The 18,349-nt window shown below is 44.2% G+C and overlaps 1 protein-coding gene and 1 pseudogene across 7 annotated transcripts in view; one reads left to right on the plus strand and one right to left on the minus strand.

Moving 5' to 3' along the window:
* The window catches only part of L3MBTL3 (L3MBTL histone methyl-lysine binding protein 3), an 84,569-nt gene that overhangs the window by 41,560 nt on the left and 24,660 nt on the right, over window positions 1-18,349 (plus strand). For all 7 annotated transcript variants that reach the window (XM_056557255.1, XM_056557259.1, XM_056557260.1 and 4 more), the window contains exons 18-19: window positions 7,928-8,023; window positions 13,384-13,439. In XM_056557255.1, the coding sequence (XP_056413230.1) occupies window positions 7,928-8,023; window positions 13,384-13,439 (152 nt within the window). The remainder of the gene's footprint in view (window positions 1-7,927; window positions 8,024-13,383; window positions 13,440-18,349) is intronic.
* Window positions 12,832-12,954, minus strand: LOC130359901 (U2 spliceosomal RNA; annotated as a pseudogene).

Consider the following 18,349-nt stretch of genomic DNA (forward strand, 5'->3'; position numbering starts at 1 on the left):
TCAGTGTAATCTTTGCTCGATTGCTCATGCCTGGATCTCAGGCTTGGAGCAATCAAACGACGATCGGAAAGTGTGGAGTGAGGTAACGTACCTTTCGCTGTCCTCTCAGCTTTTCGGGATGGAGCGATTTCACCGTGGCAGTCCCGAACAGCTCCGCTGAGCTAACCAGCATTGATTTTAGATCCGCAATCCACTTTGATCACGGCGTGTAAAGGGTTTATACCGTACATCATTTTTCCTCTGGAGTACCCTTTTAAGCTATGCCTTCTAAGTTCTCAACCAAAAATATAAAAATTCAAGAGAATATTAACCCTTGTATGTTCCTTAAACAAACTATAGGAGGAAATGTATCTCTTGCATGCTAGCAGTATTCACTTCAAGGATAGGGCTACACTTTGTAACACTACTGACTTAGTGACAGCTACAGTAGTGCTACAAAAAGTGATAGTATGGTCCCAGCCTTTGTGTTCCTTTAAACTATACCACCTACCTATGACATAAAAAAAAACCTCACATTATTTACTGCCTGTAAACTTTTATTTTTGGCATTTTATAATAACAGAACAATACATCTAGAAGTCACACAGGGAGCGCCCCAATCACAAAAGGGCAAAAATCAGATGATACAGGCAACCATACAATACCACATCATAAAGAACAGGAAAAAAGTCCCATATCAGAACCATATAAAAAAAATTAAAACTTCACACAGAAACAGCCCCGCCCCATTCAACCTCCAGAGAGCACAAGCCCCATACACAAACACACACCGCCCCTAGAAAGCCCCACCCACCTCTCTACAAAAAAGTACACTAGCCATCTTAAGCCGGGGACCCTGTCCGAACCGGAGGGTCTGTCAAGGACTCTAAAAGCAACCAAGGCAACCAGACCTTATCAAAATTTTGGGGACAGCAGCTGAGCTATTGTTTAAGCGACCTAATGTGTATGTGTATGGTTAACTTTAAATGGGCACTGTCAGATTCAAAAACTTTTTTTTTTATGTTGTATATCTTGGCCAAACATTAACCTTTCTAATATACTTCATAATAAAATGTTATTTCCTTTCCTTTCTAAAGGAATCATAGCTTATAAAACCATTGCTTTGTCCAAGCTAAAGCACAGGCATAGGCAAAGTCTTGTAAGTGAGGGTGGGCTAGCACTTCTCTGTGCTCTCTCCTGTCTGATAGTGTTAAGGTTGGCTGCTGTTTAGGCCTTAAAAATGTGAGTGACTGCCGCTGTATACTGCTGAGTGTGGACACAAGAAATGTTTTTGTCTCTACCTTCCAAACTCTTCTTTATCTTGCTACTTTTGGCCTCGTCCAAGGTCTTCAGCGTAGTTACACGCAAATAGCAAGCTGATATGTCTCATAAATTATTGGTGAGTATAATTCACATTTTTCCTTGTTTTCTGGGAAGTCTCCACGACAGCACTCTGAGATTGCCTCCGCCTGATTGGACAGGGAAAAACACTTCAGTGTCTTTATAAAGAACACAGAGTAGAAAAGGAAAAAGTGGTAACTAAAAACCAGCACCAAAGCGATCACCAAGAGTGGGATGTATGGGTGCTGTCATGGAGACTTCCCAGAAAACAAATTATCGGTGAGTATAATTCACCTTTTCTCTAGTCGTCTCCACGACAGCACCCTGAGAAATACCAAAGAATTATTAGGGAGGGACCACAGCACCTAGGGCTTTACGACCAAATGCCATGTCTTGACCTGACATTATGTCAAGTCTATAGTGTTTGGAAAAGGTATGCAACCTTTTCCAAGTAGCAGCTTTGCAGATCTGTTCCACCAAGGCTGAAGCTTTTTCTGCCCAAGAGGAGGATACTGCACGAGTTAAATGAGCCCATATCTCTGAGGGGGGATCCTTTCCACTAGCTGTATAGGATTCTGATATGGCTAAACGAATCCACCTAGAGAGAGAGCTTTTAGAGGCCTTCTTGCCTCTATTAGGGCCTGCAAATTTATAGATATCCTCTCCCAGTTTGGTCTGGTAGAGGACACCTAGGGCTGAGACCTGTACTCTAAGAGTGTTAGGAGAGAGGCCCAGATCAAACCCATCTTAGAGAAAGTCAAGAATTTTAGTGATATTAGGAGAATCAAACGAAAAAGATGACCCACACAAAGAGGCATATTTTTTCCACACCTTAGTGTACATTTTAGAAGTAGAAAGCTTACGACTTGCCAAGAGGGTATTGATCACTCTATCTGAGAATCCCTTTTTCTCTAGCAGGAACCTTTCAGAATCCATGCTGATAGACTGAGGTTCTGCACTTGTCTGTGTAGGACTGGTCCCTGAGAGAGCAGGTTCTTTCAAATCTATAGTTGCCATTACTGAATTTTCTTTTATAAGAGCTACTGCTGATTTTACCGTCTCAATTTAGAATTTTCTGTACTCTACAAATTTGTTCAGGGGTTTCAAATTTATTATGGTTCTGAACTTCCCACTCGTTTTTTTCACCACAAACAGGCAAGAGTAATGTCCCTGTTTGAGATGGTGAGAGGGAACTTGGACGACCGCGCCCAACTTTAATAAATCCTAAACAACCTGAAGAATCTGCGAGGAATGGTTTGAGATTAGAGTCACTACAAATTTTTGAGGAGGAGGGGAGGTAAATTCCACTATGTAGCCTTCCCGAATAATATTTACAATCCAGGGATTGGGAATTAACGCTTCCCAGTGGGGGGCAAAAGAGGTCAACTGAGCCCCCACAGGGATGGCGTCATTGCTTCTTGGTATCGGATTCATTCTGGGAAGGATTGAGAATTAATCCTCTACCTCTGCCATCTTTGCTATAGGAACAGCGTCCTGTCTTTCCTTTCCCTCCTCTATAAGCTTGACCTGGTTGGCATAGGAGACGAAAAGGAGTCTTCTTTTTTGGGTCCGTGTTTTCTCAAGGAAACCTTTTTTTTATTATCAGATGCTTTAGCTAAGGTGGAGTCTAACTCAGGGCCAAATACAAACTGACCGTGAAAGGGAAGTGAGCATAACTTAGTTTTTGATGCTAGATCCCCAGACCAGGATTTTAACCATAATACACGTCTTATGGAGTTGGATAATACCGCTGTACGTGCAGATAATCTGACAGACTCAGCAGAAGCATATGATAAAAAGTTTGAGGCCATTTTGAGGAGAGGGAGAGACTCAAGAATTTGTTCACGAGGAGTATCCCCTTGAAGATGCAGGTGTAATTGATCAAGCCATACACCCAGGGTCCAAGCAACACTAGGGCGCAGCTTCCCAAGTCATTTTAAGAAGACTTTCAGCCTTCCTATCCATGGGTTCTTTGAGCTGGGTAGCATCCTCAAAGGGTAAGGAAGTGCGCTTTGCTACCTTCGCAATAGGGATATCTACTTTTAGGGATTGTGTCCCAATCTTCAGAATCCTTCTCCTCAAAAGGATGGAGTCTCTTAATCCCTTTTGGAATGAAGGAACCCTTTTCAGGTTTGGACCATTCATCCTTAATGATCTTGTGAATGTTGCTATGGACTGGGAAAGAAAGCATTTTTTTTTTTTAATCTCCTTGCCCTCCAAAAAGTTTGTCCTGAACTTCCTCTGTACCCTCTGTTCCTCTGTACCCATGGCTTTGATTAATTCCTCTGTATCCTCTGGGCTAAACAGGAATTTTCTGAAACCAAGGTCCTCCTCTACCTCAGGACATTCAACCACTTCTCCTCCTTCAATGTCCTGAGCAGCTGTACTTTCCTCTGAATCAGAAAAGGTAATTATCTTCGGCTTTTTTGGCGCTTTAACCACAGCAGAGGTAGAGGCAACAGGTTGAGATGTTTTAAAAGCCTTCATCTCTGTGCGGATAAGCTGTTTCATTTCTGTCATCAGGTCAGGGGTTTCCTCCCTAACTAAATTTGCCAAACATTTCTTACAAATTGGCTTTCTTGACGAAATAATACAGTCCTTATTACATAATAAACATTTCCTTTTAGTATGTCTAGGTTTGGGGATAGTAATATAGTAACATAGTTCATGAGGTTGAAAAAAGACCAGAGTCCATCAAGTTCAACCTATATCCCTAATGAGTCCCTACTGAGTTGATCCAGAGGAAGGCAAAAAACCCTCATACTAGAGGTAAAAATTCCTTCCCGACTCCAAATATGTCAGTCAGAATAAATCCCTGGATCAACGTTCTGTCCCTAAAAATCTAGTATACATAACCAGTGATGTTATTACTCTCCAAGAATGCATCCAGACCCGTTTTGAACTCTTTTACAGAGTTCACCATGACCACCTCCTCAGGCAGAGAATTCCACAGTCTCACTGCTCTTACAGTAAAGAACCCCCATCTGTGCTGGTGTAGAAACCTTCTTTCCTCTAGATGTAGAGGATGCCCCCTTGTTAGAGATACAGTCCTGGGTATAAATAGATCATGGGAGAGATATCTGTATTGTCCCCTGATATTTTTACATAGTTATTAGGTCTCCCCTAAGCCTTCTTTTTTCTAAACTAAATAACCCTAATTCTGATAATCTTTCTGGGTACTGTAGTCCTCCCATTCCCCGTATTACTCTGGTTGCCCGTCTTTGAACCCTCTCCAGCTCCACTACATCTTTCTTGTACACTGGTGCCCAGTACTGTACACAGTATTCCATGTGTGATCTGACTAGGGATTTGTACAGCGGTAGAATTATTTCCTTGTCGTGGGCATCTATGCCCCTATTGATGCACCCCATGATTTTATTAGCATTGACAGCAGCTGCCTGACACTGGTCACTACAGCTAAATTTACTGTTGACTAAGACTCCTAAGTCCTTTTCCATGTAGTAATATCCTTTTCTCCCTGAAATGAAATAAGGGAGGAAAGGATCAGAAAAGAACAACCGTAGATAGGCTCTGGGAAAACCACATAGCCCTCAGTACTCACGGATCCGGGATTCTGCAGCGTTTCACCCTCAGGGGTTTTCACTGGAGTAGCCATCCTGGATTCTGGAAGTTCCATGCAGCAGCCTGAATGAAGCGGGAGATGCTAGACTAAGATTCCTTTAATAGAGGATCCTGTCTGCGCTCAGGAAGTGATCCCAATTTCGAATTTGCCAGCCTCCAAATCCTATAGAGCAGGCCAGTCATGTGACACTGCCCCCGACGGAAGTGACGTAAGATGCACGCAGAGGACTGGGGATCCGGCTGGAACTGACCCCACAACCCCGGAAGTGAGGTCAGACGCCGTCCGGCACTGAGATTGCTTCCACGGGACCGGGATGAAGGCCCCGCGCGACGCTGAAAAAAAGACAGCACGGGAGCGGAAGAGAAACCGGAGCCCTGATCTGCTCACTATTGCTCCTAACTCCGCATCAGCCCGACAGGAGTAGGTAGGAAAGTAAAGTAAAATATAGTGAAAAACAAACTAACGCAGGTCCGTCTGCCACACCTCTCAGGTTGCCTGCCCGGATCGGGACAGGGAAAAACACTGAAGGGGAGAGGAAGGGGAGGGTCTTTTAACCTCTCAGTGTTTTTCCCTGTCCAATCAGGCGGAGGCAATCTCGGTGCTGTCGTGGAGACGACTAGAGAAATAATATTTTTCTGCAGAATATTAGCATATATCTATTTTTAATATATATATATAAATACATACATATATATACAGTAGGGATCAAAAGGTTGGGCACCCCAGGTAAAAATTTGTATTATTGTGCATAAAGAAGCCAAGGAAAGATGGAAAAATCTGCAAAAGGCATCAAATTACAGATTAGACATTCTTATAATATGTCAACAAAAGTTAGATTTTATTTCCATCATTTACACTTTCAAAATAACAGAAAACAAAAAAATAGCATCTGCAAAAGTTTGGGCACCCTGCAGAGTTAACATCATGTACTGCACCCTTTGGCAAGTATCACAGCTTGTAAATGCTTTTTGTAGCCAGCTAAGAGTCTTTCAATTCTTGTTTGAGGTATATTTGCCCATTCTTCCTTACAAAAGTCTTCCAGTTCTTTGACATTTCTGGGCTGTCTGTCACACTGCTCTTTTAAGGTCTATCCATAGATTTTAAATTATTTTGAGGTCAGGAGATTGTGAAGGCCATGGCAAAACCTTCAGTTTACGCCTCTTCATATAATCCCCCGTGGATTTCGAGGTGTGTTTAGTATCTTTCTACATTTGTAGAAGCCATTATCTCTTTAACTTCAGCTTTTTCACAGATGGCATCAAGTTAGCATCCAAAATTTGCTGAAATTTTATTGAATCCATTTTTCATTCTACTTGTGAGATGTTCCCTGTTCCACTGGCGGCAATACAACCCCAAAGAATGATTGATCCACCCCCATGCTTAACAGTTGGACAGAGGTTCTTTTCATTAAATTCTGTTCGCCTTCTTCTCCAAACATACCTTTGCTCTTTCCGGCCTAAAAGTTCAATTTTAACCTCATCGGTCCACAGAACTTGTTTCCAAAATGCATCAGGCTTGTCCATATGTTCATTTGCAAAGTTCAAATGCTGATTTTTGTGATGAGGACGTAGAAGAGGTTTTCTTCTGATGGCTCTTCCATGAAGACCATATTTGTACCAGTATCTCTTTATAGTGGATTAGTGTACCACAACTCCAGTGTCTGCCATCTTTCTGGAGGGATTGTGCAGTCAAACATGGGTTTTGAATTGTTTTTTCTCACAATCCTGCAAGCTGTTTTGTCTGATATTTTTCTTGGTCTTCCAGATCTTGCTTTAACTTCCACTGTTCCTCATGACTGCCATTTCTTAATTACAGTCCGAACAGAGGATATTGACATCTGAAAACGTTTTTCTATCTTCTTATAGCCTTCTCCAGCTTTGTGAGTGTCAACTATTTTCAGTTTCAGATTTCTAGACAACTGCTTAGAAGAACCCATGGTGCTGATTGTTGGGGTCAGATGAGTCTGGGCATTTAAAACCTTTGATATTGACATCACCTGGTCTTCCCAGATGATGATTGAGAACAAGCCATGAGACTGGCAGGTCTCAGCTTTGCAAAGGGGGGAGTGCATGCTATAAATTCTGCAGGGTGCCCAAACTTTTGCAGACATGTAAATGATGGAAATAAGATCTAACTTTTATTGACATATTATAAGAATGTCTAATCTGTAATTTGATGCCTTTTGGAGATTTTTCCATCTTTCCTTGGCTTCTTTATGCACATTAATACAAATTTTTACCGGGGTGCTCAAACTTTTGATCCCCACTTTATGTGGCACTAAAATATTTCCTCAAAAAAAAAGAAACCTCCATAGTAATACAGCTCTATGCACATTTTGGGGTGGGTAACGTACAGAGCAGTTTTTTTTTTTTTTTTTTAGTGGCTTCACTATTGTGTATGTGCCTGTTAGTCATGTAAACTCCGACCTCAGCGCAGTGACGCAAAACTCCGCCCACCAACGTCACAAGATGCAGGCTCAAAATTAAACAAAAAAGCCTCCAGAGTAGGGATATTCATGGTGCAGCATAGTATTTTTTAAATATTTTTTTTATTTCTGAGGAGGGAGGATGGGTTGTTGCGGGATAGTTGGAGTGCAGCTATTTAGTTCCAGGCAGGCCAATCAGGGTGTCACCCAATGCGTTATGCCCCCTCCCCCCCTCCCCGTCACTCTCTAGTAACGCTACTGGTAATAAAGGGTAGATAAAGAACTTTGGCTATTAGCATAAGGGAAAACTTTTCTGCTTTAAAAAATGCTTTTGTAAGCGGGTTTCCCGGGTTTTGCTTACGTGGGATTTATTTATCGAGATCGTGCGACTATTTGATAAATAGGTCGCATGTAAGCAAAAGTAAGTTTAAAAAAAAAATTGGCATATAAAAGCCATACGTTTGAAAACAATGATATCTTCAAAATCCGTTTATCATGAAAAACTATAAGTTTCAGATGACTCTTAATATGAACAGCTTTTTTGTGCTTATTAGATACTTTACCTTAAAGTTTTTTTTGTTTTGTTTTTTAAACTTCAGAAAGTCTCCTACAGAGGAGCAATGGGGTCAGGGCACCATGTGGGAAATGGCTGAATGGCTAGAAGATGAAGCAGACACGAAGCCACCAGTTAAAAGGTGAGCATTTTTATTTTATTTATGTATATATTCTTAAAAACCTTTTAGTGAAGCAAAACGTACCCCTTCACGATGCAGCAAATTTTCATTTTTTCCTCCTCTGCCTTTGAAAAGCCAAAACTCTTTAGAGTTTTTATCAGTAGGGCCATATGAGGGCTTGTTTTATGCTGGACTATTATGCTGACATCGTTCATTTTATTACAAAATCAACAGCAAGGCCACAATTGTTTTGGGAAAAATATTAAGTGTGGAATTTTTTTTTTTAATGCAGTGCACTTTATGATTAAGAGGATGTGTTCAATATAATATAATATATATATATATATATATATAATGTGTGTGTGTGTGTGTGTATATCCCTGTGTACTGACACAGTTTGCACAGTATCACTATCACTTATATTTCCTCATCGTCCCTACGGCAGCACAGAAGGGAAATTCCGGTCTCTAGACTGCCCACCAGGACCACCCATCTAGAATTAACATAATTAATTAGATACAGACCAACCAGCCCTATATAGTACCCCTGAACACACTCCACACTTTATTATTTTTTTTTTTTTTGGTCCTCCTTCTGCTATGGGATGTATTTTTCAAATAATTTTTTGCCCATTTATTAATTCAGCCCTGCGGGGTTCTTGGCTGCAACATATTAAAAGTAAGTATAAGTCAGTGTGGGGTCCTGGCACCTGTCTCTGCCATAATCTTTACCAGGGTCCCGGTGTTTTTAACTGATGGCAGCGATATAACCGGCACAGGTTCCCGGTTAAATGGGTTATGATTGGTGGTTTATTGTCTCAGTGCGGGGCCTGGGTTAACTATCATGAACCCAAGCATTATACGCTATTACCTTGTAATATGCTGGCGGGTATCTAGAGCGGGAGCAGAGTCCAGACCAAGAAGCTGCGCTATATTAATGCTGGTGAAGTATCCTGGCCACAGCTACAGCAGAACCAGTGCTCCCGCAACTGCTGCAGAACAGTAAGTAAGGCACTATGCTTACCTGGAATGTTCTGTGCACTCCGGCTTCAGTGTGCTGGTCCCACATTCGGGGTGCGCGCTTGTGACGTCACGATTGGTCCAGGCACTGCAGGGGTCCGGCAGGATTCCTTGTTAGACTGAGAGCTTGGTGTGTTTGGCCGCTTCTTGTGCTGGGCAGCCGGGCTCTTGGTTTAGTAAGGTAATCCTTCTTATTTTCAAGGTTCTGTGGTGTATTTATCTGCTAGTCAGTCAGACTGACTTTTTCTTCCTGTCTTTTCAGATGTCTTCTGATTCTGGCAGGAAGAAAAAGAGCAAGTCAAAGCACAGATGTTGTGTGTCCTGTGATGAACCCCTACCTGATGTTTTGGCCTTTGATGAGTGTGAATTCTGTTATAAAAGGTCTAATTCTGACATTCTGGGAGTGAATAAAACAAGAAGATGCAACAGTTGTCTGGAGCATCTGGCAGAGAAATGGGCGTCTAATTTATGTAAATCCTGCTCGCCACCTGATAAAGCTTGTTTTATTTCCCTAAAAGAAAATCTACTGTACTACCAGGTCATCAGGTATTACAGAATATTATGGAAAAAGCCTGACAAACGCATTGACATGGGATCCAGGTTAAGAAGGATGTATAAGCTAGATCCTTTGGTTGCTGAAGAATGGGAGCAACCTGGAAAAGTTGATCTAGCGGTTGCCAGGGTGTCTAAAAATGCATTTTTTCCTGCTGATGATTCAATATTATTGAAGGATGGGAATGGATAAGAAGGTGGAAACCTTGTTAAACAGAATACATGGTAATAAGGCTGCTTTAAATAAAGCAGCGCTCTTGACTGTACCAGTCTCCAGGGCCGTGAGATTATGGCTAAGCCATTTGTCACGTGATATGAAGGAGAAATATTTGAAACGTCGACTAAAAGAGCAACTATCCCCACTAAAGTCAGCAGCAGAATTCCTCTGTGACTTCTCTCTAGATGTCATAAAAATTGCATCGAAGTCTATGGCTGTTGCCAATCCGGTCCGGAGATCTGTCTGGCATAGACATTGGTCTGGTGACAATTCCACTAAAACACATTTTTGCGCATTTCCATTTGAGCCAGGTCGCCTTATTGGAAGACAGCTGGACAAAGTATTAAAAGAAAACAAGAAAGACAAAGTCTTGGTGCTGCCCCATTCATTTTGCAAACCCTTCAGGGGAGCACGGGGTCAGAAAGGGAAAGGCAGTTTTCGGAAACGTTAAGTTTAAGAAAAATCTGATAGAATATTCCGACCAAAATTCCAACTAAAGGAAACAAAAAGCCTCCAGGTTCAACTGGTCATAAATCTGAATTCTGACACCAGAAGCTTAGTTCAAGTGGGTGCAAGGCTACTAAAGTTTCTGAAAGAATGGAAAAAGATCACCACAGATGTCTGGGTCCTAAATATTGTTCGCACTGGATATGCTCTAGAGTTCCATCATCCACCAAGGAACAGGTTTTATCTAAATCAAGACAAGGATCAGAGAGTTCTTTCTCTACTCTCAGAATTTCTTGCCAAAGAAGCGTTGGAGCCTGTACCAGAAGGAGAAGTATTTCAGGAAGTCTATTCCCGCGTCTTTCCGGTTCCAAAACCGGATCAAAAATGGCGGCTGATTATAGACCTCAGATTCCTGAACAAATATCTGGTAAAAACTAAATTCAAAATGGAAACCATCAGATCAGTCTACAGTCTAGTTCAGGCAGGAGAAGTTATGGCATCCCTCGATTTAAAAACTCGTATCTGCACATGCCCATCAGACAAGAGGACAGAAAATATCTAAGGGTTGCAGTGGAATCAAGGGACCACATATTTCATTTCCAGTTCCGTGCGGTTCCATTTGGGCTATCACCCGCACCCAGGATCTTCACAAAGGTTGTAATTGTACTGGTGGCAGCCCTGCGGCTTAAAGGCATAAGATTCGTCCCTATACTAATTATAGCCAGTGCTCCAGAAACCGTGACAAGACATATTCAGTTATGCATCCTTTTATTACAGAATGTGAGATTCATCATAAATATTCAAAAGTCAGAACTAACTCCTACAAGCCGTATCCAGTTTCTGGGAATAATTATAGATCTACTGGAAATGAATTTTTTTTTCTTCCCAATCAGAACATGATACAGATAAGGGATGAAATCCGCAAACTATATGCGACACCATCACTATCAGTCAGGAAAGCTATGAGCATTCTGGGACTTTTGACAGCCACAATAGAGGCGGTTCCATGGGCAAAGGCCCACTTCAGAGATCTGCAAACAGAAATTGTTGCATCCAGTCCTCATCTCCAGTCATTGGACTCTCAGATGAAGATCCCTCTCGAAGTACGAAAAGATCTTCTATGGTGGATAGGGGATAAGATGTCTAGGGGCGGAGTACCCCTTTAAAGGGTCACTCTCATTAATACTAATTATGGTACTACTTATGGTAAATGAAAAATATTTCTAATATACTTTGTTTAAAAAAAAATGAAGTTTTCTATGTTTTTATTTGTGCTTAAAAAAGCTCAAGAGCACATTTTCCCCCAACTCATACACAGACTTTTGGACCAAAGTCCGAACACAGGAAGTGCAGCCTGGAGGGGGGGGTGGTTGTCCAGCCTCATCCAATCACAGCTCCTCTCACACATAACTGCCATATGCTGTTGGCTGGACACCTCCCCCCCCCTCTCAGCACTCCAGGCGGCACTTCCTGTGTCCGGACTTTGGTCCAAAGTCTGTGTATGAGTTGGGGGAAAATGTGCTCTTGAGCTTTTTTAAGCACAAATAAAACATAGAAAACGTAATTTTTTTTTAAACAAAGTATATTAGAAATATTTTTCATTTACCATAAGAAGTGCAATAGCAAAAATTAGTTTTAATGAGAGTGCCCATTTAAGTAAATCTGTGGAATATCAGTAATTATCTGCATGTGTGGTAGAGATGATACGAGTTAAGTAGTATTTGGAGTGAGAGCAACTTATGTAAGAAATTCTCAAATAACGCACTGAAATCGCAACTACCCTATTGTAAACAGGTGTAATATTAGTATATACCTGTCGTCGTCGTCGTCGTCGTCGTCGTCGTCGTCGTCGTGTTTTTTTTTTTTTTTAAGAGCCGAGGCAAGTGCTCTCTATTACCCAAAGTGCAAGAAAAAGTGCAAACGTGTCACACACAAAAAAAAGTGCACAAAAGATGCGGTCTATCGCTAAGCCCTTCTCCAACAGGAGAGAGGCCCCCAACAAACCTACCCTTCACCTCCGAGCCAAAAGGCACCTGCAAGGATCCAGGTTCGATGCCGCTTTTTGCCGAAGCTACTAAGGGGCCGCAAATGCACCTGGCTTCAACCTAGGCGTTAACCAAGGTATCAGCCAAGGAGCTGTATACTGATGGCATCTTGACTGAAGCCAAGATGCCCAGGGGATGCAGGGAGGTGAGAAACCTGATGGCAACACATACCTCCCCTAGACCGCCAGGAGGTACACCCAGAAGGGCTACCGCATCCTGACAAATCTTGTGTACAAACACGTAAAAGTGTTACAGTGACATACAAAAAAAAAGTGGATGAGTGCAGATATACTGCTCGGTCATCCGGCCGGATCTATAAAAATTTTCCAGATCCTGGCCAGATGGCCGGGATACCAAGGGTGAGTGCCAAAGGTGAAGAGTGTGTGGTGCAGTGAGTTATAACACCCGGTGAGTTTCGGCACCTCAGGGTCACCACTCCGCGAGGCACATAAGTACCTCGGCTCTATATCCTCCCAGCCTCATGGCGAGACCCGGAGGAAACAGGTCACATCGGGGCAGCCATCAAGCTGATTCCACAAAACCAGCCCCGAAAAATGCCCTGGTGCACCTGTCCCCTCCATGCAGCATCCATCCTATATCAATCGGCGAAGACCAAACCACTGATAAGAACAGATACTACACTTGATCTTAACCAAAAGGCCAAGAAGCGAGTATTTATATATTTATGTTTTATATGTGTGTGTATAAAGAGATTTTGTATGCTTAAAATTGTCCGCTTCTGACCCCTATAACTGTTTTATATTTTTTGTATACAGGGCTGTATGAGGGCTCATTTTATATGCTGCGATCTGTAGTTTTTAACAGTACTATTTTTGTCTCGATTGGACTTTTTAACCCCTTCCCTCCAAAAGACTCATGGGTATGTCTTTGGGGGTGGGGTGACGCAATAAGAGCAGGTTTGTGAAGTCATCCTTCTCTCTACCGTACGGCCAAGGCTATTTGGCAAATGCCAGTCCCCATTAGAATTCGTTCAGCTAACCTCAGCAATGGTTTACCTATGTTTTTAATAAATCTTTATATTTTGATTATTACTTTACTGTAACCACCATATTTTAATTTGATAATCCTTTTTTCCTCTAGAGGTGCACACACTTATATCCGTCTGCAGCTGATCAAACAAGAGACAGATGGCACAGGTATCTGTTTTTCTGCCTTTTTATTTAAAACAATGGCAAAAAGTTTTCCTTAATTTTTGTTGCATTTGATTTAGTCTGTGTGCTGGTTTATTAGTCTGTGTAGGCACAATGGTTGTGTGTGTGTGTGTGTGTGTGCGCACGCTTTATTGTAACTGCAATGAATAGAAGTCAGCTAACAGAAAATTATTGCAGAATATTAGTCTCTAAAAAATTATGAAAAATCCTCCTCCCCGGTGTATAAAATTTTCTAATGAATTATATTTTTAACATTGTGTAGCTTTGTTTTCAGACAATTAAAATAGGGCCCTGGACTAAAAGTACTAGCAGTTATTGCATTCACATTTACTTTCTCATACTTTAAAAAAAGTTTTGGGACAACCCCTTTAATGAGAATGATGTAGGATACAATTAGCTACATCCAAAGTGACTTAAAGGGGTACTCTGACGCTAAGACATCTTATCCCCTATCCAAAGAATAGGGGATAAGATGCCTGATCGCGGGGGTCCCGCCGTTGGTGATCTTGCACGCAGCACCCTGTTACAATGAGTCCGCGGAGCACGTTTGCTCCGGGTCCGATTACTGGCGATCACAAGTGCCGGAGCATTGTGACGTCAAGGCCCCGCCCCCATGTGACATCACGCTCCGCCCTCTCAATGCAAGCCTATCGGAGGGGCCGTGACAGCTGTACATGCTCTTGCCACTAGGAGGCACTGACACTAGGAAAAAAGTCAGCTCCTCCCTGGCAGGATATACCCACCCTCCTGCAGTGAGGTAATCAGTTATAGCTAGTGTCAGCAGGAGGCAAGACACAGGTCTGGGAGCTCCCCAGACCTGGTCTTTTTAAATTATTTTCTAGTAAGGGCTGTTTAGTTAGGTTCTTTACTCCCTTTTGTTTCCTTTTTTAAGGTGGGGGTTCAGGAGCATGGCGCAACCTGTTCCCCATATGCAGCTAAGGGGCACGGGGCAGAGCAAAATGCACCGTTAACCCCTTCCCACCAACGGCCAGCGCCTGGGGTTGCACTTAGGGTCCGGGTCCCCCTATTTTCCCTGCTCATCCTGTCTGTTGCAGCATGACGTGATGCAGGTGACTTAAAAGCTGAGCTTGAGGTTGTGTTTTGTGCATACTAGGTCCTGTTGAGGACAGCCGCTGACATTTTGCAGCCGCTCCCTCCAGAGGAGTTCTGCCGGCTCACCTCTGAACAGCCTCGCTGTTCTTGCTTCCTCCAGTTATGATTTTCTCCCTGAGGGGTCTGCTCTGCTGGCGGGAGTCCAGGGCCCTGGCAGCACATCGCCACCCTTATTTTTGCCCTGAATCAGCACTCCAGGAGGCCAGACTGCACCTCCTCTACTTTTTTAACTGGGAACTATGGCAGCATAGCTCCGCCCTTCTTCTTTCCCCGGTCAGTGCGCGAGTCGGGAGATCAGACAGCTCCTCCTCCACGGCTTGCACGCTGCTGCAGTTTCTAGCGCCGCCCTCCTTTCCCGTTGCCGGGGCTCGGCACACGCAAAAGCGCCTTGGCTCCCGAGACAGCAGCCCGCAAGAGCTCGAGGTCTGTCCTGTTATTCTCCCATACCGGAGCAACTTAGCAGGCACTTATAGCACACTGCTATGAGCGGTTGCTTCTCCAGGGGCTTGCTGTCTGACGGTTATAGTCACTGCGGACAGCACTTGCAGGGTACCCTGTGCCCAATGTTCCCTCCCACATCATATTTTAATACATGGTTAAAAAAAATTGTATATCTTCTTGGTGTCTCAGACCATTTGGTGGTGTTTGGCACCCTCTTGTGGCCAATACTGGTATTGTGATTTAAGTTCTATGGCAGCCTTAGCCGGCCTTATCTATTCTAATCCGACCTTGTTGCTCCCTGTCATGAAGCATATGAAAACCACCGTGGCGGGTTGTTACCAGGGATTCAAGTCTCCTTGAAACCGGGGGTCATATTCCAGCAATATGTTCCCTTTTACCACTGAGTGGCATACAGTAAGCAAGTTCTTTGCATTCCTGCCAGACGCTCAGGTTTCTTTTAAGATTCCTCATCTGTCAGGTCTGCTAGCCATCCATCTAGGGGTGTTCTTGGCAGGTCATGCTATGGGATTCCCTTCTCCACAGGCTATCACATACGCGGCTAGTGCTACGGATCCCCTCATCCAGCGCACGGCCCTCAGGGTTATATTACTGCGTGGGCATGGATTGGACCTGATATTATTATGCCAGACAGTAGTCTTGCCTGTTACTTATTTCATGGCTGCAGTATACTGTGGACCCTTACCAGTAAACCACACTGTGGTCTGCATGGTTTTTCACTTCCGCCGGTCACCTATCACACGGTTGACGTATCTGAGTCCGGTACCTCACTACTGTGTGAGGCGTCCGATGGAGTGTCCCGTTGTCTCCTAGGGACCCTTACCAGTAAGCCAGACAGAGGTCTGCATGGTTTCCTACACCGGCTGTCATACAACAAACGACTGATGTATCTGCGGCTGGAGTTCCGGTGCCTCACTACTGTGAGAGGTGCTGACAAATTGACTCATTGTCTTCTATGGACCCATACCAGTAAGCCAGACAGTGGTCTGCATGGTTGCCTACACCACCTGTCACACATCATATGGCTGGTGTATTTGCGACTGGACTTCCGTTACCTCACTACTGTGCGAGGAGCCCGATGTTATGACTCGCTGTCCACTATGGATCCATACAAGTAAGCCAGACAGCTGTCTGCATGGTTTACTACACTGCCTATCACACATCTCACGGCTGTTGTGTCTGCGGCTGTAGTTCCGGTGCCTCACCGCTGTGTGGGGTGCCCGACAGAGTGACTCGCTGTCCACTGTGGATCCATGCCAGTAAGTCAGACTGTTGTCTGCATGTTTTCTTCTGCCACCTGTCACACGTCGCACGACTGATGTTTTTGCGGCTGGAGTTCCTGTACCCCACTGCTGTGCGCGGTATACGTAGAACTGACCCAGCATGTCCCACAGACACTATACGGGATGTCAGGAATGCATTCCACGGCTCCTCTGCCTCCCTCTATCTCCCAGGGGGTGGGGTTTCTCGGCCTCCCCACCCTACCACCTATGACAAAGGGGCACAGTTATCGCCTGTCTGACTGTTCCCTTTTCGCCAAACGCCTGGGGGTGTTCTTGTTCAGCCAGACTGTTGTCTACACATTTTCCGCCGCCATCGGTCTCTGAACTCTGGGCTGCCGCGGACATAGCCAGGTTCCCCATACCCCACGACTGGGTGAGGGATCTGAAGTAGGGTCCCTACAGGTATACGGGATTTATACCAGTCGGACAAGTCTGTTGGCTTTTTCTACACCACCAGGTCGCCCGTTGGATAGGCCGCACTCTAGTGCCCCGCTTTATGTGGAAGGTTGAAGGGAGTGACCCTGGGTGCTCAGGAATCCTATGCCTGCCGGCCTGACTGTTTTCCGCATGCCTTACTACTACGTTGGGTCAACTACCATACACTTTCACCCCGTGGACGGTAGTTCAGGTTACCGACTGCCATGGTGTAGTTTCAAGTGAGTCACCACATGTTTCCCCATGGGCCTTATACAATGCACCACATACTGGTTTACAGGGTTACCTACCTGGCCAGGCCCCTCTCTGGACCTGCATGCCTGCTACTCTGTCTACAGGCCGATATCTCACTTCACTGAGTGTTTCCAAATGCGGGATCCGGCGTGGCCCCGGTTCCTTGGGCTTTGGTGATGGTTCAGGTCTTGGGCATGTGTAGTGATCCGGCCAAGACTTCTCCGCAATACCATTAGTTGTGGCAGTCTTTTCTGTTCTGCACTCCTTCACTTCATAGAAGTTTGTCGCCCTTCTTCCTTCGGGGTCCATTTCCTCCCAGGTTGGAGCGCGTTCAGGCTATCTTCATTACACCAGTACGGCTATTGTCGCCTTCTGGGTGCTCATCGCTGGCCCCTGGGACAGGGGTTTTTGGGTCTGCGGTTGTGCAGGTCTTTGCTTTCATGCACCGGACCTCTCTTTAGCACAATTCAATCTTCTTTTTTTCCTGTGGTTTCTTGTCTCTCCGTATGACCCGGGTGTCTTGGATCTATAAAGAGGACGGCCCTTCCTTTGGCGTCCTAGTCCATTTCCTTGGACAGGAGATCTTCCGGGAGCTCAATTTCTGGGCCTAGTGTGTCTCCAACCTGGGGGCTTGTCCGCAGGCCTTGTGGACACGTGAATTCAGTCTCGGGACTGATTCCTTTTCTGTTTTTCCCACCCTAGGGGACTGCTTTGGTACATCCCATCAGTAAGATGTCCCCCAATGAAGAGCGACCGAGAAAAGGAGATTGTTTTTGTACTCCCCGTAAAATCTCTTTCCCGTAGCCTTCATTGGGGGACACCGCACTCACCCATTTGTTAATCTTTTTTCCGGACTATTTTTCCGGTTCTTGGGTTGTTTATCCAGGATTCCTTTCTAGGGTCCTTCGGACGTATTTCTTTTGTTGGATTCTCCTACTGCTTTGTGACAAAACTGATTACCTCACTGCATGTGGGTGGGTATATCCTGCCAGGGAGGAGCAGACTTTTTTTTCCTAGTGTCAGCGCCTCATAGTGGCAAGAGCATGTACCCAACAGTAAGGTGTCCCCCAATAAGGGCTACGAGAAAGACGTTACGGTAAGTAAAAAAAAAATCTCCTTTTCTTAACCCATGTTAAAATGAAAGCTGTGCTTTGATACATACATTATGGGCAACAAAAACAGTTTTTCTTAGACCGTTCTGATAAATAAAGCCTTAACTATCCATTAACCTGTTGGGGCACATGACGTTCGGGAACGCCATGCATGTCCAGTAGTTAAGGACACATGACGTACCCGAACGTCATGGCAAAAACAGATCACTGGCGTGCGCTGGCAGTGATCTGATGGGGGTTGCCTGCTGTAATCATACAG

This window comes from Hyla sarda, chromosome 2 (genome assembly GCF_029499605.1).
Source record: "Hyla sarda isolate aHylSar1 chromosome 2, aHylSar1.hap1, whole genome shotgun sequence".
Lineage (NCBI taxonomy): Eukaryota > Metazoa > Chordata > Amphibia > Anura > Hylidae > Hyla > Hyla sarda.